The sequence below is a fragment of the Theobroma cacao genome, chromosome 9, assembly GCF_000208745.1.
Source record: "Theobroma cacao cultivar B97-61/B2 chromosome 9, Criollo_cocoa_genome_V2, whole genome shotgun sequence".
NCBI lineage: Eukaryota > Viridiplantae > Streptophyta > Magnoliopsida > Malvales > Malvaceae > Theobroma > Theobroma cacao.
The window spans coordinates 31,748,707-31,772,419 of record NC_030858.1 but is presented as its reverse complement, the minus strand read 5'-3'; the positions used below and the strand labels follow the sequence as shown (position 1 = coordinate 31,772,419).

General features: G+C 35.6%; 4 protein-coding genes across 4 annotated transcripts; 1 reads left to right on the top strand and 3 right to left on the bottom strand.

Moving 5' to 3' along the window:
* Positions 1,872 to 9,993, top strand: LOC18590067 (beta-galactosidase 8). The gene is given in 20 exon segments (XM_007015359.2): positions 1,872 to 2,448; positions 2,536 to 2,553; positions 2,555 to 2,632; positions 2,801 to 2,913; positions 2,997 to 3,063; positions 3,207 to 3,299; positions 3,511 to 3,654; positions 3,861 to 3,949; positions 4,114 to 4,219; positions 4,363 to 4,450; positions 4,706 to 4,824; positions 4,988 to 5,152; positions 5,255 to 5,457; positions 5,567 to 5,676; positions 6,456 to 6,565; positions 6,742 to 6,855; positions 7,211 to 7,312; positions 8,591 to 8,802; positions 8,895 to 9,231; positions 9,318 to 9,993. Coding segments are annotated over 20 exon segments (2,538 nt in total). The 5' UTR covers positions 1,872 to 2,286; the 3' UTR covers positions 9,426 to 9,993.
* LOC18590066 lies at positions 11,631 to 12,778 on the bottom strand. Its single transcript, XM_007015358.2, has 2 exons — positions 12,469 to 12,778; positions 11,631 to 12,349 (listed from the first exon to the last, which is right to left on the bottom strand). Exons 1-2 carry the CDS (start codon positions 12,776 to 12,778, stop codon positions 11,631 to 11,633), a joined length of 1,029 nt encoding a protein of 342 aa, XP_007015420.2.
* LOC18590064 lies at positions 14,995 to 16,882 on the bottom strand. Its single transcript, XM_007015356.2, has 2 exons — positions 16,519 to 16,882; positions 14,995 to 15,771 (listed from the first exon to the last, which is right to left on the bottom strand). The coding sequence occupies exons 1-2, from the start codon at positions 16,880 to 16,882 to the stop codon at positions 15,053 to 15,055; spliced, it is 1,083 nt and encodes a 360-aa protein (XP_007015418.2). The 3' UTR covers positions 14,995 to 15,052.
* On the bottom strand, positions 19,842 to 23,586 carry LOC18590063 (probable pyridoxal 5'-phosphate synthase subunit PDX2). The gene is made up of 7 exons (XM_007015355.2): positions 23,272 to 23,586; positions 23,060 to 23,187; positions 21,856 to 21,943; positions 21,635 to 21,708; positions 21,036 to 21,227; positions 20,436 to 20,533; positions 19,842 to 20,199 (listed from the first exon to the last, which is right to left on the bottom strand). The coding sequence occupies exons 1-7, from the start codon at positions 23,324 to 23,326 to the stop codon at positions 20,073 to 20,075; spliced, it is 762 nt and encodes a 253-aa protein (XP_007015417.2). The 5' UTR covers positions 23,327 to 23,586; the 3' UTR covers positions 19,842 to 20,072.

Genomic DNA, 23,713 nt, shown 5'->3' with positions numbered 1-23,713 from the left:
GTGAACACGTAACATAATTCCATTTTAATTGTTGTATTATATGTTATCTTGACTCACGGAGTACTACTTTATAGTTTTGTCTAACTTCTCGATATGCTCATTTTTTATTTGGTCGTGCCACTAGTGTTTCATAGATGTGCCCAATGACAAAGAAACAAATATGCCATTTTCATTAGTATTAAGTAGCTTAACGGTGCAATTCGTTTGCCAAACTAGCAATACCATTTTGATAATTATATAGTGATTAAATCTCAATCCTACCTTTTTATATTTTCACGAAAGGATAGTCGTTTTTCCAACTTCATACAAAAGAAGCTTTCTGAATTAGGAAAATGCTAAATTATTAGACAATTATTGTTCTTTTGGCTTCTTTCATTCCCCATGAATTGCTCTTTCATTATTAAGTTATAATATTTATGTGTAATCATTTCTCTTAGAATTTATAATACCCTACTTATTTTGTAGAAAAAAGTCATTTATCGGAAACGATATAAAGTAATCATTTAATTTATTACACATTTTTGTGATATCATTGTAATACTAATGATTAATATTCTTTTATCAAACTGAAACGTTTATATACTTATAAAAAATCTTTTAGCAATTATTATCGTTATACATAAAGATTATATGATATCGGCTAAAATGGGATCTCACACACCAAGAAAAGATGATGAATCCAACTTTGGAGTTTATGCCTTCATGGCGATCGTATGATCCCCTTTGGAGTCACGCAACTGTTATTTGTTATCGACAATCAACAAAAAGATTAACGTGAAGAAAGAATAATTTTTTTTTTTTGTTTTTAGGGTTGAAAATTTACGACAGCGACATCGCAAAACTCCAAATACTAGTGCCCTCCCCCCAAGACACGTCCGACCGTGACCTTCTGTCCTCCAAATTCATGAGTCATGACTTTACCCCTTTTGCATTAAGTTCATAATTTGCCTATTGCCGTATTAATACTCTGATAATATACTTCTAATCCTCGTATAATTAATAACGGAGACGTGTTTAATCTATGTATCTAATTAATAAATCAGGTATATCTTCACCCGTTTGAGTTCCCATGAGTTTCTTTGCTAGTTTCATTGACTCCATGATCCATCAAAATTGAAGGCTTGCGACTCTGTGGGTTGATGATGCCAACTTGCAAGCGCATGTCTTCTGCCGACATTTCTCTTTTTCTTTACTATTAGTTTCTGTAGAATTTTTCAATTAAGATTTTCCATTAATTCTTACAAAATGAATTAAAAAGAAAATTCTTTTCTACAATACTGGAAATGCTTTTTCAAAGGACAAAAACAAAAATAAAATGGCGTGTAATCAATATCATATTGAATGGGAATACAGGCAGCGCATCCAATAATATGTTGTGGTATACGATTACGACCGCTGCCTTGGTATTATCCATTATTATGAGTTTAATAGTGAGGGACCCAATTTCTTTCCAATTTAATATTCACGGACCCCTCACCTAGATTCTACACGTCCCTGCTTAAAGTTAATTGAAAAATCACCATTATTAACTTCTTAATACTATTCAGAAATGAGGGAGGAAAGGCAACAAACAAAGGCTTTTGAATATCTTAATACAATAGGAACGGACATCAGTGTTTCTCTTACCAATACCCATACGCGAAGTGAACATATTTGAGCAGAAGAATCTTAAATGACGTAGGTAACCCTGACACCGTCGTCCAACCGATCCGCCCTTGCTTTTTCATTTTTCGTTTTTGTTTTGTTGCGCCCTTCATACGTGTGCGCACCATAACCCGAGACACGTGGCAAGACAAAAAGGCAGGTGCATTATCTTTGCAATTTATCCAGCAGCACGTGATTTCATTCTCCACTTCACTTCTTCACTGCGGTAGCTGCTTCCTCCCTACTGCTCTGCTCCCCTGCAAAGCTTATAAACGCCATAATTATCGATCAAGAAAATAAACCAAACCAAAAAAAAAAAAGAAAAAAAAAAGAAACTAATACTATTATTTAGAAGAAGATGAGGAGGATGGAAATGTGAAGTAGCGGTGCCGTGCACTCTCCGGCGAGTAAATGATGTAGCTTAAAAGTGTTTTAATTTGAAACACAAAGCGGGCAAGCAACAAATATTATCAGAAAAAGTAGAAAGGCATCAAACCAAAAGCCAAAGAAGAAAAGAAATGTTGCAAAGAAGAAGTCATTAGCTTAACCACTATTCAAGAAAGTGGTTCTTTTTTTTTTCCTTCAAAGAAAAAGAGCAGGGAATTATTGTTTCGTGTGTGATTGTACTATTGTAATTCCGACATGGGGAGCAGAACAAAGACTCTGGTGTTGGTTTTTTGGTTGGTTACTGCAACGACGTCGTTTGCAGCCACCGTCACGTACGATCACCGGGCGATTGTCATCGACGGGAAACGCCGTGTTTTGATCTCTGGCTCCATTCATTATCCACGCAGCACCCCTGACGTAAGCTTAAATTTTTCCTTTTTTTTTTTTTCTGTTTTCAGAACAAGAAGAAGCTCTTTTAATTATGGTTATGTTTCACGTTTGCAGATGTGGCCGGACCTTATAACAAAAATCGAAGGACGGAGGCTTAGATGTCATTGAAACTTACGTTTTTTGGAATTTACACGAACCAGTTAGAAACCAGGTTTCGTCTTTTTCTTTTTTTTTTTTTGTCAATTTTTTTTTTAGTTCAGGGGAAATGTTGTTCAGTTGTTGGAATTATACCTCATCCGAACTGAACAATACGTCCAAATGGAAGTAAAATGTAAATCCCATTAATTTCCATTTTTTTTTTTTGCTTACTGATAAACAGTACAATTTCGAAGGAAGAAACGATTTGGTTAAATTTATAAAGTTAGTTGCAGAAGCTGGTCTCTATGTTCATCTACGCATCGGTCCGTATGCTTGCGCTGAATGGAATTATGGGTAAACATTTTATTCCCCTTCTATTTTGGGTACATGTAAGATCTTATTTCTTTATTAAAACCATTTTGGTATAAAATTTGCAGTGGTTTTCCTCTTTGGTTACATTTTATACCTGGAATCCAGCTACGAACTGATAATGAACCATTTAAGGTAAATGAGGGTGTAGTATATTGTAATTTATTATCTCCTTTAACTTTTTCAATTTTGGGTTTTTTTTTTTTTAATTTTTATAAAGTTGACTGAAATTGTTGCAAGAGCTGAAATGATGGTACCACTGTGGTTGTTGGTGTCAGGCGGAAATGCAGCGGTTCACGGCTAAGATTGTGGCAATGATGAAGCAAGAGAATTTGTATGCATCACAAGGAGGACCCATTATTTTGTCACAGGTCACCTTTGTGTTTTGTCCTCTCTTTTTTTTTAATCAATGCCTGTTGCAGTATTGCTTGCTTATTGGTACATCTGTTATGATTTATGCTGATTTTTAATTGTCGGTGCTATAATTTCTTTTGTGGTATTTTAGGCATATTATAGAAGTACTCTTTATGTTTTCCATAGTTGTTTTGGGTGTATTTATGTGTTTATTGTTAATAATACCAGATTGAAAATGAGTATGGGAATATTGATTCATCATATGGGGCAGCTGCAAAACGCTACATCAAGTGGGCAGCTGGTATGGCTGTTTCCTTGGATACTGGAGTTCCCTGGGTTATGTGCCAGCAATCAGATGCTCCTGATCCCATTGTAAGTTTTTTCTTTTTCTTTTTTTTTTTTGGGGTTTTTCAATTTATCTTTTTACTCACAATTTTTAATTCATAGTAGTTAATCAATTCATTCAAAATTTGCGTACTTTTAGTTGAAAGGTATTTTAAATTGTTTACTGTTTCTTTTGACAATCTGGGTATTGGCTTATTCATATATAATTTCTTCTTTTATCTTGGCATTGACAGATCAACACCTGCAATGGTTTCTATTGCGACCAATTCACCCCAAATTCTAACAAGAAACCAAAAATGTGGACTGAGAATTGGACTGGATGGTAGGGTGTCTGACTCGGTTATATAATTAGTAATCTGACTTCTACAAGCTAACTGTTCTGGATTAAATGTCTCCATCAAAAATGTTGATTGCTTATTTCTCTTATTCAACTTTTTGTCAAAATATTTCTTACTCATGACTTCCCCAAGATATTTCAAATGCCAGGTTTCTTTCATTTGGTGGTGCTGTTCCCTACAGACCTGTAGAAGACATCGCATTTGCTGTTGCACGGTTTTTCCAAAGAGGTGGAACTTTCCAAAACTATTATATGGTAATGGAAATTAGAGTTCAAAAGATATGTTTGTACATTATTTTTGATACTAATGAAATTCTATCCTAAAATCAAGTATGGTCTCATTCCAAACCAAACATGTAACTTATGAGTCAAATTTGTTTTGGTTGCTCTTAAAACAGTATCATGGTGGAACGAACTTTGGCAGGACTAGTGGTGGACCCTTTATTGCTACCAGTTATGATTATGATGCTCCAATCGATGAGTATGGTATGCCTTTAATCAATCTAATTAATTGTTAGTATTCCTAAGCATCCACTTGGCTCTATAAGTGCCTGCAACATACTTGCAGGTCATCAACTGTATGCAGCTTAACTAATATTTGTAGTTGTTGTGATGATGAGGTGCTGGTCTTGTAATAATGAAAGAATGTTAATACATGATTATTCAGTTTATAATTTATGAAAAGTCATCTTCTAAGTTTCATCTGTCAATCAGTTCAGTGTTCTTTTGTGTATGTTGCAGGACATGTTAGACAACCCAAGTGGGGTCACCTAAGAGATGTTCATAAGGCTATAAAGCTTTGCGAAGAAGCATTGATTGCCACTGATCCTACAATTTCCTCTTTGGGTCCAAACTTGGAGGTATTTCCTGGACTCTTCCTAGTTCACTATTTTCAAGCACAAATTGTGCTCAGATCATTATCGAAAGATGATAGCTTAAATTAATTGATAGAGGTCTGACTGCTGCTTCTGTCAGGTCTTGTTCTAAATTGCTAGTTCATTAATGTATTTTTTTCTTCCCCAGTCTGCTGTATATAAAACAGGATCAGGACTATGTGCCGCTTTTCTAGCCAATGTGGGCACCCAATCTGATGCGACGGTTAATTTCGACGGCAGTTCATACCATTTGCCTGCATGGTCGGTCAGCATCTTACCAGACTGCAAGAATGTAGTTCTGAATACCGCAAAGGTTTGTAAATTATGCTATATGATAACAGCATCAATTTTTCCCTCTAGTATGTTTGTTCTTTCTAGTAAAATTATTCATCCAGTTTTAATTTTCACATGACAGATTAACTCTATGACTGTAATTCCAAGCTTCATGCATGAACCTTTGAATATCAATGCTGATTCAACTGAGGCAATTGGGACAAGCTGGAGTTGGGTATATGAACCTGTGGGTATCTCAAAGGCTGATGCATTTAAAAAACTTGGATTGTTAGAGCAAATAAACACTACTGCTGATAAAAGCGACTACTTATGGTATTCATTTAGGTATGTTGGTGTTTTGTTTTAAATTTTGTTTCCTGAGGGTGTGATTGCTACCTGTCTATATTTTTAAGTTTAAAATGTTTTAATAAATTTTATTGAATACTTTTGGCAGCACTGATATCGAAGGAGATGAGCCTTTCCTTGAAGACGGATCTCAAACTGTTCTTCATGTGGAATCACTGGGGCATGCCCTTCATGCTTTTATAAACGGGAAACTTGCAGGTAGTTGGAAATAATAGTTGTATTTGAAATGCAGTATCTTAGATTTCCGTATATATTTGGTCATTTTCAATCACAATTTCTGTCTTCTTTTCACTTATCCTGGAGTTCTACACTGTTGTATTATTAAGTAATCTTCAAGGTTTTCTGTAGTAAAATGGGATGAATGAATGGGTTAGCATTTTGAGTGAAGATGATAGGAGCATTGTTTTTTTTCTCTAACAGATTTCTAGCTTGTATTGGCTTGGATAGCATTTCTCTGAACAATATGGAGAATGTGAACCTTGGCTTAGATTACACTAGCTATAATTGATAGTTTAGGAAAATAGTGCAGTGGATAGTCAGATAGTTTTTGTGTCTCATACAATGCATAGAGCTCTGAAAGAACTTCCCAACTATTGAATCATGAACATCAAGTTTGGGTTTCAAATTTATGGTTAAAATATGAGAAGACTGCAATTCCGTTGATAAAATTAACATTAAAGTCCTTTCTAATGTTGCATATTAGTTAATGGAAGTGAAAATGCATCAGAAGCCACAAAAGAATGTCTTGCATTGGGGAGTTGCAGGAGGCTTATTAGCTCAACACACTAGTTTAGGATTCTGGGCAGGGTAGCTCCAATATATTCTCTAATATCAAAATTTTATGTTGAATGACATAGATTATAGATGCTGATATTACATGACTTTGCTTGTACTGTTACAGCAGAGGTGATGTTTCATTTGAACCACTATAGCAATACTGATTATGTGTGTGTATCTTTTGAAACTCCTTCCTGCAGGGAGTGGAACTGGTAATAGTGGCAATGCTAAGGTTAAAGTGGATATTCCTGTCACTGTTGGACCTGGGAAGAACACAATTGATCTCCTGAGTTTGACTGTAGGACTGCAGGTTCAGCTCTCCTGACTAAGATTTACATAATCATTATCTGAAAAATGAAATATTTATCTGCAAGTTCTAGTGTTGTAGTTTCTATAAAAGCTGAATATCTTATCTGTTGGATTAATCAGTTGTAAGAAAAATATTTAGATATAAGTATCATCTAATTGGACACATATATATATCAGAACTATGGAGCCTTTTTTGACCTAGTGGGGGCAGGGATCACTGGTCCAGTGAAGCTTAATGGTTTAAAGAACGGTAGCAGCATCGATCTCTCCTCACAGCAGTGGATGTATCAGGTCAGTGTCTCTTTCTTTAATTTTCCTGTCAACATTAATCATTATCCTAATTACAATTCTGACCAAGGGTAAGATGGTGAATAAACACTGCATTTCTTTATAACTTACAAACTGGGAGAATGGGTTCCAAGAAATGGTTTTGAATCACATCCATTGCAATGGTGAACACAATCTATTTCTCTCTGCCACATCAAGCACCCATCCATTGATTGTGGTGAGATGGCACTAGATAGTCAATATAGTAGACCTCACTCTGACTGAATAGGAATCAAACCCCCAAGTAATGTTAACTTCCAAAAGAAATTTGTGCAATAGTACTTTAACTTTCTTCTTGTTTCTCCAATCATGAATATAGGTTGGACTTAAAGGGGAAGATTTAGGTCTACCAAGTGGAAGTTCATCACAATGGATCTCAAAATCGACCTTGCCCAAGAATCAACCCCTGATTTGGTACAAGGTAATACTTAAGTTTTAATTAGGTATGGTTCTGTGGACTTCAAATTTCCATATTGCAGCAAAAGGGTATTAATTATTCGATAAGGCATTATGCCTTTCATTCCTTTATTAGTTACTATATAATTTAGGGTTTTTTTTTTGGCCTGGATATTACTTATGTTTGAATCTTCTAGTTCTGATAATTAACTTACGTCTTGAAAACCTTCTTAGCACCTGAATTGTAGAATTTCAAGCTGTAAAGAATGTGATGATAGATGTTCAGAACTAGATGGGACATAAGAATAGAGCAATTATGAGACAGGGAATATTGAGCTTAGCATATATATATATATATATATATGCATATACTGTCAGTGGAGTTTTTAAATTCCGCCAGCAGGGTTAGAGGATTGCCATATACCCTATTAAGGTATATTTAAAAAAATTAATAAATCAATCTGATAAATAAAAGGACAATTGACAATATTGTAACCTCGCTTGTGGAGTTTAAAAACTCCACGGTCCATGTGTACTATAATAGTCCTATATATATTAAGTGAAAGAAAGCTGGGGGTTTACTGTTTAGCAGTGAGCAATATTAGGAAAAATTTGAGTTTGAAGTCTCTACCTTTCAGAATATATATCGATTCCTTCTAGGACAATCTTTAAGCAGAACAATTATTGCACTAACCCTTTTCCAGAATAAACAATCAGATACAGCAATCAGCATAAATTTTTGTTGCTTTCGTCCATTAATATTAATTAAGTGTATCAGTTCCTTTCAGCACAACTTCCAAAGTGAATTATTATGTAGTAACCTGTCACCTATTACTTCTGAACATTTTTCCTTTTACAAATGAGGAAATTTCTCAAAGAGTAATGATAGAGAGTAAAGAAAGAAGGATAGAAATCAATAGTTGACTTTTAAATCATGGATGCTCGTAAACAGAACATAAAAATTATGAAAAAAGGTTTTAATGCCCAAAGTTATAGTTTAAGAGTTTATTGTATAGTAAAATGTGAAAGAGAATCCTAGCATCAAATTCCAAAATCTTAGTATAATGACAAACCAGGTTGAGGTTTTAAGTTGGGTCATTCATGGATAGTCAGTTTTTGCCATATGTTGTAGGGGTGATGACTTGGTTTAGTACAGGCCAAACATTTTTAGCATCATCTATTTCTTTTATAATGAATTTTCATACCCTAGCTAACCTGTGAGCTATCAATTCATAAAAATATATAATGAATCACACAATTGAATCAACATCTAAGCAACTAGTGATCAATTTTCTGTATGCAGACAAATTTTGATGCCCCAGCTGGAAATGACGCAATTGCTTTAGACTTCACTGGGATGGGGAAGGGTGAGGCATGGGTGAATGGACAGAGCATTGGACGTTATTGGCCAGCCTACGTCTCTCGAAGTGGTGGCTGTACTGACTCTTGTAACTATAGAGGATCTTATAATTCAAACAAATGCCTCAAGAATTGTGGGAAGCCATCTCAGCAGTTGTGAGTGCCAAAGAGTCTACATAGGAAAGCCTGAAAATTAACAGTTTAATATATAAAAATTTCTTATCGTGGTTTATCTATTTCACTTATAGGTACCATGTACCCCGTTCATGGTTGCAACCAAGTGGCAACATTCTTGTTTTGTTTGAGGAACTTGGTGGGGATCCGACACAGCTTGCTTTTGCAACCAGACAGATGGGAAGTTTGTGCTCACATGTATCAGAATCTCACCCATTACCTGTAGATATGTGGAGTTCAGATTCAAAAACAGGAAGGACTTCAAGCCCTATCCTATCCCTGGTTTGCCCATCTCCAAATCAGGTTATTTCTTCAATCAAATTTGCAAGTTTTGGAACTCCTCGTGGGACTTGTGGTAGTTTTAGCCATGGCAGGTGTAGCAGTGTTAGGGCACTCTCCATCGTACAGAAGGTGCTATATTGCTCACTCTTCATCTACAACTTTTGTGGTTGTTAACTAAATTATTTATATTTACTGATAATTGTCAAATTATTCAGGCTTGCACTGGATCGACAAGATGTAGTATTGGAGTATCAACTAGTACATTTGGTGACCCTTGCAAAGGAGTCATGAAGAGCTTAGCTGTAGAAGTTTCCTGTACATGAAGAAATGTTAATAAGCATGCATTACATAGTACATTTGGTGACCCTTGCAAAGGAGTCATGAAGAGCTTAGCTGTAGAAGTTTCCTGTACATGAAGAAATGTTAATAAGCATGCATTACAGGGTGCAAGCGAAGCATTGTCCCCAAGTAAGTGATTGATCAAATAAGAATTTTGACAGCTTGTCAAAGTAAAAGGATTCTTGCTACAAAAGGAAAAGGTTTCATACAACAGATATATTCTTGCTAGTACTAAGAAAAATAAATGTTAGTGTTGTGTCAACTCTAATGATAATTGTGCGCATCAGTGTATCTTTGAACAGAGTAGATGCCTTCTTGTGCAGGAAAGTGTATAATCCGGTTTCTATCTTATCCTTGCAGTAGTTACCCTGTTATATATGTTTTCTATGCCAGTAAGCTTTGAAATGGGGACTGAGGTGAAGATTGATGAAATATTAGTGCACTGTGTCATGTGACCCAAACATAAAACCGATGTGATTATGGAATTAGATATTTCATGAACTAATGACAATAAACCACACATGCCTGAGAAGAATTCAGCTGTTTTCTTCATTCTAATTGTAATGGGGTTTCTATGATCTTTGCCTAAAGGAACAATTTAATAGTGCTATTTTACGAACTATTCTTACAATTACTGCAATGATGTTCCTTAAATTGGCGTGTTTTAATTGGTTAATTGCAAATATATTGATGCTTAAATTGTGTCTAGTCTACAGGTAGAAATAGGAAAAAAAAAACCTCATTTTGTTGGTACCACCGTTCATCAGAGCTGCAGGCTGGTGCTAAGTCATTGTAATCAAGTTCTCAACAGGTTCTGTTATTTTAAAGTCAAAAGAGTTGAATTCAGGAACCTTTTTTTTTTTTTTCTATTACTTTATACTTAATAGTGGTTTTTAGACTGTAATACAAGTATTAGACTATAGAACTTGTTGAGAATCTCCAGAGCCAGATTCCCAAAACACATTCTCCTAGATGGCAAATGCCTTGAATGCCGGCATTGGAAAGAGCTTAGGATAGAATTTCAATGGAACATTAAATTTGTATCCTATAATTTATTACGATCCCGTTAGCTCCTCTCCTACGCTCTTCCTCACCCTTTTTTAAGCTTATGTTATGGCCCCAAATCAAAATGTTCTTTAAACGTGATCAAAGGAAGATTTGACTGTCAGGAAATACGTTACTACAAAAAAAAGAAGCCAAAGGAGTCTTGACCTTTTTCACAATCACCTAGCGGCTGACGCTTCCGCGTGTACCGGAGTAGACCTATCTTGACTCTATCCTCGTCAGGAACTTTCAAAGAGAAGAATGGGAAGTAAGACGACGTCGTTGTGTCATGTCAGACATGAATGTCAAGAAGGGAGCAGATAAAATGTTTTTAAAAATAGTGCAGGTGGGTGAGTTTTTGAGTGATTTATAAATAGAGATATCATATATTTTATTAAGTTAATTTTTTTAAAAAAAAATTAATAATTTCCATGACAAGTGATATAAAAAAAAACTTAATTTTAACTTGATTTCATTTAAACACTTTTGTAGAGAAGTCGATGGAGAATTATTGTGGAATAGGATGCTTTTAGATATCTCATATCGAGCAGGCAAGGAGTGTTGTGGATGATTTGTAAACAGGATGTACATATTACCCTTTTGGGGGAGGGTAATGGAGGAAACAACAAGTCAAACGATCTAAAGCTAACATGTAGGAGAGGGTAATGGAGGAAACAATAAGTCAAATGATCTGAAGCTAACATGTACGATAACACGCTTTTTCCACTTAACAAACTCTGTGGAGGATGCTTCTCTCCTCGATCATACATAATACTGTTTGTTTTTTTTTCCTTTGACTAGAAGATGGAAGCACTAAAGGCAAATTCGATTGGCGTGATGCTTCAAGATTGAAAACCATTCTGCATGCATTAACTAGAGCACACCGAGGGCAATTGGTGGCCATAATGTAAAGATAAACCATGTATATATATATTTAAAAGAAAAACAAAACTTTTAGATCTTTGAAAACAATAGAGCTGTATACATCTGTTTAAAATAATAATGTGCTGGGCAAATCTATAGCCCTTATTGGTGTTTCAATTACAATGCTAATGACCCCGCTGAAAATTTACATACATTACGCTGCCTTGTTATCAAACAACAATATGTATGTAATTTATTTTAATCAGTATTGTGGTAGTCCCTTAGATGGAAGCAAAACCGGCTTGCCCTTTGAACCTGCAAAGTTTGCAGAGAGGAGAAAAGAGGGATGGCGTTTGGTATTTGTCCTCCCCACCCATCATCGGCATTGGAACACCTCTCTTGACAGAGCTAACATAGTCTGCCCTGTAAGTCTGGCCTAGCACTCCTTCCACGCGATCGCTTACATTAGTAAATTTGAACTGTGTCTCCAAATGGGCAAAAGCATCATCAGCTGGCAATTGGTAGTTGTGAACCTTATTTTCCCGTTCTCCAATAGCTCTAACCTTTACGTTCAATTCAACCAGCCCTGCAACTGTCACTTTAACACTATTGGTATCATCAGTTCTTTCTACGACCACTTCTCTTTCTTCAGAATTAGTCCTCCATTCAGCCTCTCCATCAGTGGGGATGTTAACTGCTTCACCGTCCCATCTCACAGTGAGAGCATCAAAGCTGTCATCCCATTGAGAGACTCTCTTTGCAGCGAGGACGAGAGTGTGAGTGTCGAACATGACAGCCAGGGCTTGCACCCATGTGTAGTCCCGAGTCCTTCCTTCAGGTCGTGTTCCGATGAAGTGTGCATTGATTTGGAGGTTATCATCTGATACAATGGCAAAATTTCCTCCCTTGGCTCCATGGAAGTAGAACATCACTCCATCACCACCAACAAACCTTGGATCATAACACAGAGAGCCATATCCATTACAGTTTGGTCTTCTCCCTGTCAAACGACTTAAAATTTATCAGCATATATAATACTGTAAAAATACATTGCTGCATAAGAATTCCTTGAACAACATACAAGCATAACATAGAAGAGTACTTAAGTAGGAGACTTACATTTGCAGGTGACTTCACACTTGCTACTGCAATCAAAGAAGCATCCTTTATTCTTCTTGTTCTTCTTGGGCTTCCTCTCAGGGCATTGAGCCGGACATGTGAGTGTCTTGCCATTACATGCCCCTCTTGCTTGGCACAAAACTCTTTCCTGTCCTTTATTGCTTGGTTTCAGAACATCATAATGTGTTGAAGCAGCATCATAGGGTGCCTTCTTGCTGTTGCCTTTGCCATTACCTTGAGCATAGCTCGCGTCCATGGAATTGAACACTAGAGCAAGGGTCACCAAAACGAACGAGTATATTCTACCCATGTCTGTATGTTTAAATGCAAGCGTTTGTGTTTATGACTTTGCTTTTCTTCTCCTTCTATTGATCTTCAAGTGTTGCAGTTTGGACAGGAGATGCTGAGACATGGTGTGAAGAAACCTATATAAAGGCCAGTTGGGGGGGCAATCTGCCTAGAAACTCGGTTAAAGCCATGTGAAATTTCTTCTTACTATAAACAAGCAGTTGAGAAACAGCTCCTCTTTAATTTTTATGAGTCTTCTGGATCTGTCCATTTGACCATATGAAATTGGGAGGACTACATTTAGCATTATTGTTATGGTTGCTAAACTTAGGCATAGGACTTGCTTGAGATCGGAGACAATAGCCTTCTGAAATGATACTAGTAATTTTGATGCTTCTAGTTCAAGCACTAATATTCTGCTAGCCAGTTGAGCAAGATTTATGACCAACTCAAGGTGCCAAAAAAGTCATTTAGCTGCGGGATGAGACTCCAAATTGAAGGATTCGACTTTGCTCCCTGTAAACGTTAAAGGAGCTGCACACTTAATTAAGGGGTGTAACAGTCCTCTGTTTTGGTAATGAACAGTTTTTATCTCTAGATGTTTGAAATGATTCTTCTGAAAACGAAGAGAAGTGGTTTCTGATTCTGAAAAATTTCTATCATGCTGAAATTTCTATGAAATGAAAAGTGAAAAACACCCTTTCTTCAGTTTGAAGTGACTCAGGGAAGAAAGTAACGGGTAATGCACTCTCTTGGCTCCTAGCTTTATGCCTTTAATGCAATACTATGGTCTGCCTCGAACAAAACACCCTCACCCAACCCCACTGGCTTTTTCCTTTGTAATTATTATTTTTTAAAAAAAATTCTCTTTTTTCTTTAGGTACACTTGAAAGAATTAAGAGGAAAAGAGTTATGATTGTCATCAAAGTATCTGTTAAGTCAAACGGCACATGTTACAATGGAGAAGGAGACAGTATGCAACTGAAATCCACAAAATAAGAAGGTAATTCCATTTTGTTTACCACATGGTATTAGATCATTGTGATTTACGAACTAGTAATGGGTTGTAATGCCAGCTGATAACTTTATACAGACATATATGAAGTAGTATTGTATATTTTCAGGATGGTGCTTTAATAAGTGAGCTGCATTTAAAGAAACCAGTTCAGCAGATTGCAGTAAAGGATGCAAGTGGATATATATATATATAAATCCATCAAGGAGTGAAGGGAAACACACTTCTGACATTGTAATTAAAGTATAAACTCCGCTACTCGCTTAAATTCTTATCACGCTTTGTCATGTGATTAAACCTCTCATAATGGCCGCCTTGGATCTCAAAGTTTCCAAATTAAAAAAATGGCTCTTGAAAGTCAAACAACTCTACAGTTCTGGTTTCTGCACACCCCCAACCGCCCACATCCCTTATGCTTACAATGTTATGAAAAGCTTTATATTTACAACAAGTTGCATTAACTTATAAAAGAGAATTGCTCAAGTCAAATCCATTAGATGTTAACAAGTTCACCTTGAACCTGCTGAAAATGCGGCTTCTTGTAAGAGAATGTCATATAGCAAGTGGGGCATTTCGTTTCAATCTTCAAAACCATCATATATATTGTTTCACCAATAAGATACAGAAAGAAGTAATACCATATCCTTACTCTTCTATTATCCGGTATATATAATATACCAGTTCAATCTTTTGAGGTTAGCCTTCTTTACTCTTCTGATTTATGAAAATCTATGATGGTGAGTTAGATTACGGCGGGAAGACTCTGTCTGTAAGGTCTAAAATTGGCGTTTAAGGAACAGTTTTCTTTTCTGATATTTAACTTTGAACATTGACTGCTTAATGGCAATTGCTTACTAGGCTGCCTGTCTAAATTAGCTGTTGAGTTGCTTCTGAAAATGAAGGTTTCAGAACAAAGAAATCTTAAGGGCTCCGTGGCCATATATGGCCAGAAACTTTCATTGTTCTTGTTTCTGTTGAATAAAGCTATGAAGAAGTCAAACACAAGAAAGTTGGTCCTGTATAAGTCTAGTAATGAAGGCACTTCCTCAGCAAGATTAACATTTCAGCATTAAGAAATATTTTAAGCGCATAAAAACTAACTAATTGTATGTATATGATGGGCAACTTTCATATGGCCCTTATTTGTTTAAAATAACAAAAATAGGAAGGTAAAAAACACGCTAAACGAGATGATTGACTCATCTGTTTAGTTATAAGCTTGGTTCATTTGCAGAGAACAATATATTTCTTCTCTGATTATTATCAGCATGGAGAAACTCTTCAGATGCTAGCAACTCCAGATGGTCTCTGAAACCTGCAAGCATTGCAGAAAGGTGAAAAGAGGGATGGAGTTAGGTACTTGTCTTCCCCACCCATCATTGGCATAGGCACCCCTCTCTTGACAGGGCTAACATAATCGGGCCGGTAAGTCTTTCCCAGGACTCCTTCGACAAGATAACTCAGATTGATGAATTTGAATTGTGTTTCCAAGTGAGCGAAGGCATCATCATCAGGTAACTGATAGTTGTGAACCCGGTTTTCTTCTTTGCCAATTGGTCTCACCCTTATGTCGATCTCCACCAGCCCAGATACTTTGACTCTAACACTGTTCTTGTCATCAGTTCTTTCTACTAGCACTTCTCTTTCTTCACCATTAGTCCTCCATTCAGCCTCTCCATCATAAGGGATGTTAACCGCCTCGCCATTCCATCTTACACTGAGAGCATCAACATTGTCATCCCAATGAGAAACTCTGTTGGCTGCAATGACAAGAGTGTGAGTATCAAACATGACAGCCAAGGCTTGCACCCATGTGAAGTCACGAGTCCGTCCTCGTGGTCTAGTGCCAATGAAATGAGCATTGATCTGCAACTTATCATCTGAGACAATGACAAAGTTTCCATCCTTTGATCCGTGGAAGTAGAACATAACTCCATCACCGCCAACAAAACGAGGGTCGTAGCAGAGAGAGCCATAGCCCTCGCACTTTGGTTTCCTCCCTGCCAATATATAAGGACATTCTAAAATCAGTCCGAGTTAAAATGTACTCTTCCATGCCTTAGAGTTGCAGCTTGAAAGTAATATCACAACAAACTATGCTTCAAGGACAGAAGAACGTTTTCCTCTATGTCTCAGTTAAGCGGACAAAGATCTTCCTCTGTACCTTTGGGATAATTATGTCAACCAAAGTACCCATATACTATTATTCTAGTTTTCTTTCAAGGTTGGACAAGTTAAAAGAGTACAAGAATTACTCCTCGACCTTGGCCTTCTATTGGTTTTTATTTAAAGCTGTTGTAGTTACAAGATGCTTTATATTTTGTCTTCCTTTCCTTTTGTATCAATGCTACTTGATATTGTGGAATATTTTAGAAGATAGGCAAAAAGGTAATCTTCCATACCCTATATGTATGGAAATTGGCTTCCATAAAGCCCCTAACATACTCTCCTTTTACACTCTTATCTCTCTAATTTTTCTTACTACTACTTATCATAAACTGGCTTCAGCTTCGGAGAGTCAATCCGGAGCCAAGCTCCGGTCTCTCTCACTATCCTTGCATGTCTTGAAGATCGATATTGGCCTAGACCGAAAATTTTACCATCAGCACTTGGCAAAGTAAGCTAGAGAGTAAATAGAGAGCTCCTACAACTTCCAATACCATATTCACAGTAAGCCATGACTCCCAAGTATATATAATGAAGAAAAGAAGAAATAGATGCATAGTGATTAAGTCAAGTAGGCTTACATTTGCAAATGGCTTCGCACTTGCTGCCGCAGTTAACATGGCATGCCTTAATCTTCTTATTCTTCTTAGGCTTCCTCTGGGGGCATTCAGATGGACAAACAAGGGTCTTCTGGTAACAAGCTCCCTTTCCTTTGCAGTATGCTCTTTCTTGGCCACGCTCTGATGGTGACAAGTTGTCATAATCCAATTCACCATCGTTTTTCTTCTGCTTATCCTTATTTTTATCCTTTTCATTGCCCTTATTCTTTCCCTTACCGTTGTCATTGTAATCGTCGCCATTGCCTTTGCCATTGCTATTGCCCTTGTTGTTGCCATTGCCCTTGTTTCCATTCCCTTTGTTGCCTTTATCATTACCATGCACCATGGCAACTTCTGTGCATAGTAATATAACAAAGAAAACCACCAAAATATATGACTTCATCTTATCTATTTGTAAGTCGTAAAAGTCTTAAAAAAACGCAGTAAGATGTTTCTTTCTCCTCCTTGTTTGGACTTTCAAGTGGTCGATCAGTGGAGGAGAGATGAGAAAAATTGTTGCACAAACTGAAGCTTTATAAAGGGTACGTCAGCAGGAACTAAGCCCCTGGGAGTTAGGACGATGAGGACAAAACTTTTTGTGATTCCTTGCTTCATTCCCAGGACAAATTGCAAAGGAAAGAGCATTTCAGGAGGAATAAATTACATGCAATAATTCAGGTTTTGAGTATTGACCAAATAGCTGTAAAATATTTCTTCAAACCAAGTCTATGTTGTCTAACTTTACTTGAGCTCATTGTAAAGTAGCTTTAGCTCCAAAATTCAGTATAGTTCAATCAATCAGCCATAAATAAGTGTTTGCTTTAGGTGTTAGAAAAGTGTTTCCTCTGTTGCTTTCTATTTTTTATTAACGAAGATTCGTGATTATCAAGCATTCTCAAAAGCAATAGACATTTACTTATGCGGGAATCAATATTAAAGAATTTGCAGAGACAACATATTTATAATATGTTAGGATTTTGAATATTAATTGGTTTTAATTTCTATGCTAATTTCATTTATATATCACGAAACTTAATTAGACCCATTATTTCAAAATTTCAAATGATTATTAAAAACTAAGTTCTCAAGAGGAAACAATATAAAAAAATTAAAAAGAAAAACCTCTTTTCAATTAATTTTTAATTATATATATAAATAATGTCAAGACATATGAAAATTTTCACATATTTAAACAAAGCATCTTATAAGAAAAGAATCACCAACATCTAAAGACTACAACCTTTTTGAAAGATATATGAAGCAAAACAAATACAAGACACAAAGGCAAATTAGTACTCCTTGCCACTCCTACACTCTTGGACACTTTTTTCGTACCACTTTTACTATTTTCTTTTCTTTTTTTTTTAAATTAAGGTTAGTTTTAGTAGTCATTTTTTCTACTTGCATTAAGTAATTCATCTTTTAATCTAACAAAGAAAGAATTAATGTTTAAACTATCTACAATAGTTTCTGTATCGTGTTTGCCGCACATATTAAGTCCAATTATTTAAATGCAAAAATAGTGAAGGAAAATTTGAGAGTAAATAAGTTGGTAAAGATCTAAATATATTTTACATAATTGAATTATTAAACCCTTCATAATGAACATATAAAAGTAGTATTTTTTTTTCTTTTCTACCCTTCAAATATATTTATTTTGGGATGACTAATTTTAGCAAATCTCCATTTTTGGGTCCTACTAAGTGCAAATAAAAATTAATTCTCTATCATCTTTTCTACTCATCCTTTTAATTTTATCGTTTATGCTCAATCATTTTTATATTCTCTAACCTTTTTTCACTTAATAAGCAAAGGTTAAGTGGCCATTGCAATTGAATTTTTTATTCGGTGTATCATGGTTAGCCTTCACATAGACCTGATGGAACGCTTGGGTCAATCACACGATTTATGCAGCAGTATGGTGGCCACATGGCGCCCTCCACGGCCTCACAGGCTGACAATGTTGCTTCCGGCACTCCATCCAATGATTGATAGCCACATATGCATACTATTTACTAATTAATTGGGATTTCTTGAATTCCATGTTTTATATGATGGACATAATTCCACATGGGAAGAAATAAATAAAAAAAAGTGTTTTTTAGATAAAGAGGAATATAAGTTCTTAGTAGTTGGATTAAAGTCAATTGAAGTATAAATACGACCATGGTTAATCTGTACAAATTTTGTTTGATTTTGTAATTAATTTAATTAATAATATATAATTAATATATATTAATTTAATAAAAGCACTTGGCATTTGGTGTAGTTGCAGTTGATTTAAATAATAAATTATAGTTATGATTGAAAGAAATAGACATTTAAATGTCTTTAGATAGTCAGTCCTCGGGTTTTAAAAATGACATAGAAACAACTTTAATCATCTTTCCTTTTTTTGTTCTCTATATTGTTTAGATTTCTTTATATCATAAGCGCAATCAATTACTGAGTTTTGTTATATTGTCAAAGTTTCTCATCATCTATAAACCTTTTGCAAACTATTTCACGAAAAAAATTCTAAAAATAAAATATTGATCCATGCCTTGAAACTATTTTATTGATTTCTATGTTTTGCAATCCCAAATTCTAACATTATGTTGGAATTCCTTGATAGATGAAGTGAGAATTACATGATAAAAGGAAAAGACGACCCCGTGACTGTAATGAAAATCTTTAAATTTTAGTTTTCTTTTTTATACTCTTTTGTGCAGTGGCAGAAGAGGAACAATACAAAAGAAAATGTGTACCGTATTTGATTCATGATGTTATATTTGATAAGATTATATTCATACACCCATGCGAGTAAACATAAAGAGTAGCAATACTCATTCGTATACATGTACATAAAATTTAGCATGGTTTTATGAATTTTCTTTGTTTACCTCCCATCAGGGCCCAACCTGGATCATAGAAATCTGACCTGGTGGAGTTCACGAAAGTAGGTCTAGTTCCACTAAAAAGAAGTTGATGGGGCAGCGACTAGAAAGAGTAACACCTAACGTGGTCTGGAGACCTGACTGTTGGGTGATGGAGAGAACATGGATCAGTTGGAGGCATTCCACTCTTTTCATTTTCAGAAATCTTCTGCTGACTTAGCCAATGGTTCTGACTAACAGGACTGACCACAAAAGGGTGGAAAGTGTAGATTCTTAAATAACAGCAAGGGAAGTGTAGTTAGGTGAATAAGTGTATTTTTCCCCATGACATCTTATGATTACAGCACAATCATACACTTAGCTAGCATGTGTAAATGTGTCTGTCATTTAAGCCAATAGCAAGGGCAACGATAAATCAGTTGTTCAAGAAGCAAATGAAAAGTAACTTTAAATTATATTTGCCATATAGAAAGCAAACTCTTTACCTGTCTCAAAACCAAATGTCACCTAAAAAGAATACTTGTCAAATTGAAAGACTACCCTTTTGAAAAATATTGAACATACACAAACACTATAATTGATGAGGAGAAAATAAAACAGGAAGAAAAGGAAAGAACAAAAATACTGAGAAAGACTAAAATAATCTCATTGCCACTTAGATTATCGAAATATAGGAAGATCATATCTTGTTTGTTTGTCAGAACTTAGATCCACTCCGCTGACTGCAACAGTGGTATTTGAGGTCCCCTCTCCATATCCATGAGCCATCTTTAGAAAGTAACTATGCCTGCACAAGCAACCAATTACAACCTAGGGTTAGCAACCAAAGAACCAAAAAAAACATTTAGAACCTCAGATAAGATCATAACAAAAATAATAATAACTTTAATGGATGGTTAGCACCCGAGCATTTGGCTCATTAGTTGGTGCATGATCTCCCTGCTTAAAGAGTAGGATTTGAATTCCCCTTCCCCCAATTCAAAAAAAAAAAAAACCTTCAATTGATGGTTAAAATCTTTATACCATCTAGTGTCTGCAGTCAACTCAGGGTGGAAAGCAGTCCCTAGCAAGTTTCCTTGCCTTATGGCAACTATCACTTTCTTTTCAGGCACAGCATTCTCCTGAAATACCCAAAATTTAGATAAGAAGAATTAATATAGCTAAATAAAGAACCAACAATAGATAGTATAATCTTTTTCTAGAGCATGTGTAATCTAGCATATATTGGCAAGGCCATAAAAACTGTCAGTTGCTACAAACTGCAGCCCACCTTTCAATTAAAATTGTTACTAGTTCTTTTTAAGCTTTCTAGAGCAAGAAGGAAAGTTCAAAACAAAGATTTCCCAAGTCCTAATCTTATACACCACATTTTGTAAAAGCAAGTTCCTCGCTGGACCTATAATAAGGATGAAAGATCATTAACATTCAACCTATGCGGCTAAACTTTTAAACTAAAGAAATAAATAAACAAAATAGATCTGTCACCCATTACAGGAAAAGGTATAGGAAAAAAAATTATCCAATCCAGCGTCCTTCAACTGACGCAAGGTCAATAAAGTTTCATTGATTTACTTTCAATCATTGCAAAGAAGAAGAATTTGATAGAAAGAGCAGCAAGTATACCTCTTGGATTTCAACAGCAGAACTAGAGTATAGCACTTTATTAGATGGAATAGGATAATCAGCCAGCACTTCAACTTCTGGCCCCACTTCGAGAACTGCAGGAGCACGTATGAAAACACCAGGAAATGTCTCAGGGCCACCTTCTCTGGATGCAAGTTCTGGTACTAAAAGCTCTGCCTCGAAGCTTTGGATCTAAATAAAATTTATTTATTAAATAACATACAATTTAGTCCAACATTAGAAGTTTAAACAAAAATCAAATTAAAAAACAAGGATAGGAGGCTACTGAACTCTTCATAATTATAGACATACATCACATTTCTGTAATTAAGAGGTTTCTAGATGACAAAAAAAAAAAAAAAAAAAAACAGTTTTAACTTTTAAGCTAGTTAGATGAAACTTATCAATTTCCCAAGTTTGCAACTTAAAATGCTGGTTAGAACACATTAGAGTTGTGCAATTTCTATGGATTTGCATTCTATTAATCACTACACAACTTGCAGAGAGAGGCAAGTACAACTAAACAGTGCAATGCACCATTCTATCCACTTAACAAGCATCTTGCACATACAGTAAAATTAAAGGCATATGTAAATTACCTGACTGCCAAAGTAATTTCTATGGACAGTGCAATCCAGGCCCCCAACTAATTCCTGTCCTCCTTCTTTCTGTCCTGAAAACGTTGCACCACTGATTTCAAATTCAGAACCTTCTGAATGATCTCATTTTGGCAAGTGGCTTGGTGCAAACCATTAATATTTTGCAAATTTAGCATGCAGAATCCAAAAGGAGGAGGAGAAATGAAGAAACAGAAACCTACCAACAGCTTTGTTTGCCAAAAATATAAGACCCGCACAAGTCCCCCAAACTGGCTTCCCCATTTGAACAAACTCACGCAGAGCTGGAAACTGACCAGAAATGAAAAATATTAACCAATTAAATGCAAATGAGACACTTATAAATGTTCTCATTGAGGATATTCGAATAACTGCAAGAACTGACTCATGTGCATAATAAAATGTTTAGGCTTGTGACTGCATTTAAATTACAAATCAAGATCAAAATGAAATTGGAGACTCCAAAACCTTTATCTTCAGAAATGACACACAGGAACGAAAGTTGGTTGGTCGGTCAGTCACTCTTAGCAAAGAACTCATTTAATCACTAGACATGACTCAATCAACCTCAATTATAATAATTTTTGTCTCTTACATGCTGAGTCTTTAGCCATATATACTTGAAAACATCTAACAATGTCAAACACATTCTTCTTACTTCAACCCTTTTTCCTAGATCAAAAAAGTCACTCTTGGGTACCAATGCATCTCAAAGTCCAAAATGCACCAAAATCACCAAAGTTGCCCTTCTCTTATATCACCTTTACCTTCTAATGACTAGATTTAGAACAATGATCATTCTCATATTTACCTGCATGAACATATTTCATAAAAATAATAAAGCAAAACTATATGAACATGTGATCTTCTGACTACTAAGCGCTAAATACCACAAAACATAGCTTGGTTGAATTGAAAAGAAAAATATAAACATAAATTTTGCTATACTCAAACTGCAAGAACCAGTCGCTAGGATTTGTTATTATTTTTACCAATTGCCTTTTGCTTTTGGAAGTGAAAAACAAAAAAATAGATAAAAAGAAAGTATGTTTGGATACAAAAGCAAACAATAATAAACTGCAAGACTTTACTTTTACATCGAATCTTCATTTTAATTATTTAGTGATTTTCAACCAAAATGATCTTAAATCTTAACATTTGCATTTGTTTTTATAACAATAAAGCAAAAAACGAATACAAGCAAGATGCAAGTGAACAACATAAGAAGCGAACGGCCTCTAATTAGGTATTCCATGCTCTTCAAAAGCAGAAATATGGGGAAAACAAAAAGAACCAATTTGATCAAAATGAATCAGAATTCAATCTCTCACACTTAGATGATAGTCATTGCAAGCCCATAAAGGATAACTTCTCGCCAAAGAGGAAATTAAGAGAAAGAGGGAATACAAGATTGTGAAACTCAGCAAGCTTAGCCATGGTGGTGCTCTCTCCACCAGGAATGATAAGAGAGCTGATAGTCTGAAGCTGCTCTGGCTTCCTTACCTCCACTCCTTTCACTCCCAGCCTCTTAAGCGCTGCAAAGACAAAAATAATATTTTCAGGCAAACATAAATCTCATCAACAAACATTTTGAAAATGTAAGTAAAAGAGACTATTGCCTGCTATGTGTTCGTTGAAGGATCCCTGTAAAGCCAACACTCCGACGACGGCCATGCTTCACTATTCCAGTCGACCAGAGGAAGAGAGACGTCGAGCAATGGAACTCTTTGTTTCTTTCTTGCTTTGCTGCCTGTTTATTGTTTGGATTTTTAATATTTTTCAGCCGCCGAAATGTTAACCAATCGTATCGTAAGATAATTGCCACTTGCCGGTCCATAAACTGGAGGCTATTGCGGTATTGCCCTATTCCCCACCACCTACCACTGCCAACCAACGACAAACACTTGAAACACAAAGGAAAAGTGCAAAACTATAATAATTTTTAGAGGAATTTTTTTTTCTCATGGAGATGTCCTCCGGCACCATAAGTTAAAAGCACTATTTTAAAAAATAATATTTAAAGATAATATATTTTTAAAAATAATTTTTTTATAATTTTAA

Bases quoted from the DNA above. Each gene is read 5' to 3' on its own strand.
- LOC18590066 (XM_007015358.2), bottom strand. From the start codon at position 12,778: ATGGGTAGAATATACTCGTTCGTTTTGGTGACCCTTGCTCTAGTGTTC. The intron at 12,350-12,468 runs GTAAGTCTCCTA...GTCGTTTGACAG, and splicing joins GTGTGAAGTCACCTGCAAAT to GGAGAAGACCAAACTGTAAT.
- LOC18590064 (XM_007015356.2), bottom strand. From the start codon at position 16,882: ATGGTGCATGGTAATGATAAAGGCAACAAAGGGAATGGAAACAAGGGC. The intron at 15,772-16,518 runs GTAAGCCTACTT...ATATATTGGCAG, and splicing joins GTGCGAAGCCATTTGCAAAT to GGAGGAAACCAAAGTGCGAG.
- LOC18590063 (XM_007015355.2), bottom strand. From the start codon at position 23,326: ATGGCCGTCGTCGGAGTGTTGGCTTTACAGGGATCCTTCAACGAACAC. The intron at 21,709-21,855 runs GTAGGTTTCTGT...CAACGTTTTCAG, and splicing joins TTTGGCAAACAAAGCTGTTG to GACAGAAAGAAGGAGGACAG. The intron at 21,228-21,634 runs GTAATTTACATA...AATTTTATTTAG, and splicing joins GAAATTACTTTGGCAGTCAG to ATCCAAAGCTTCGAGGCAGA.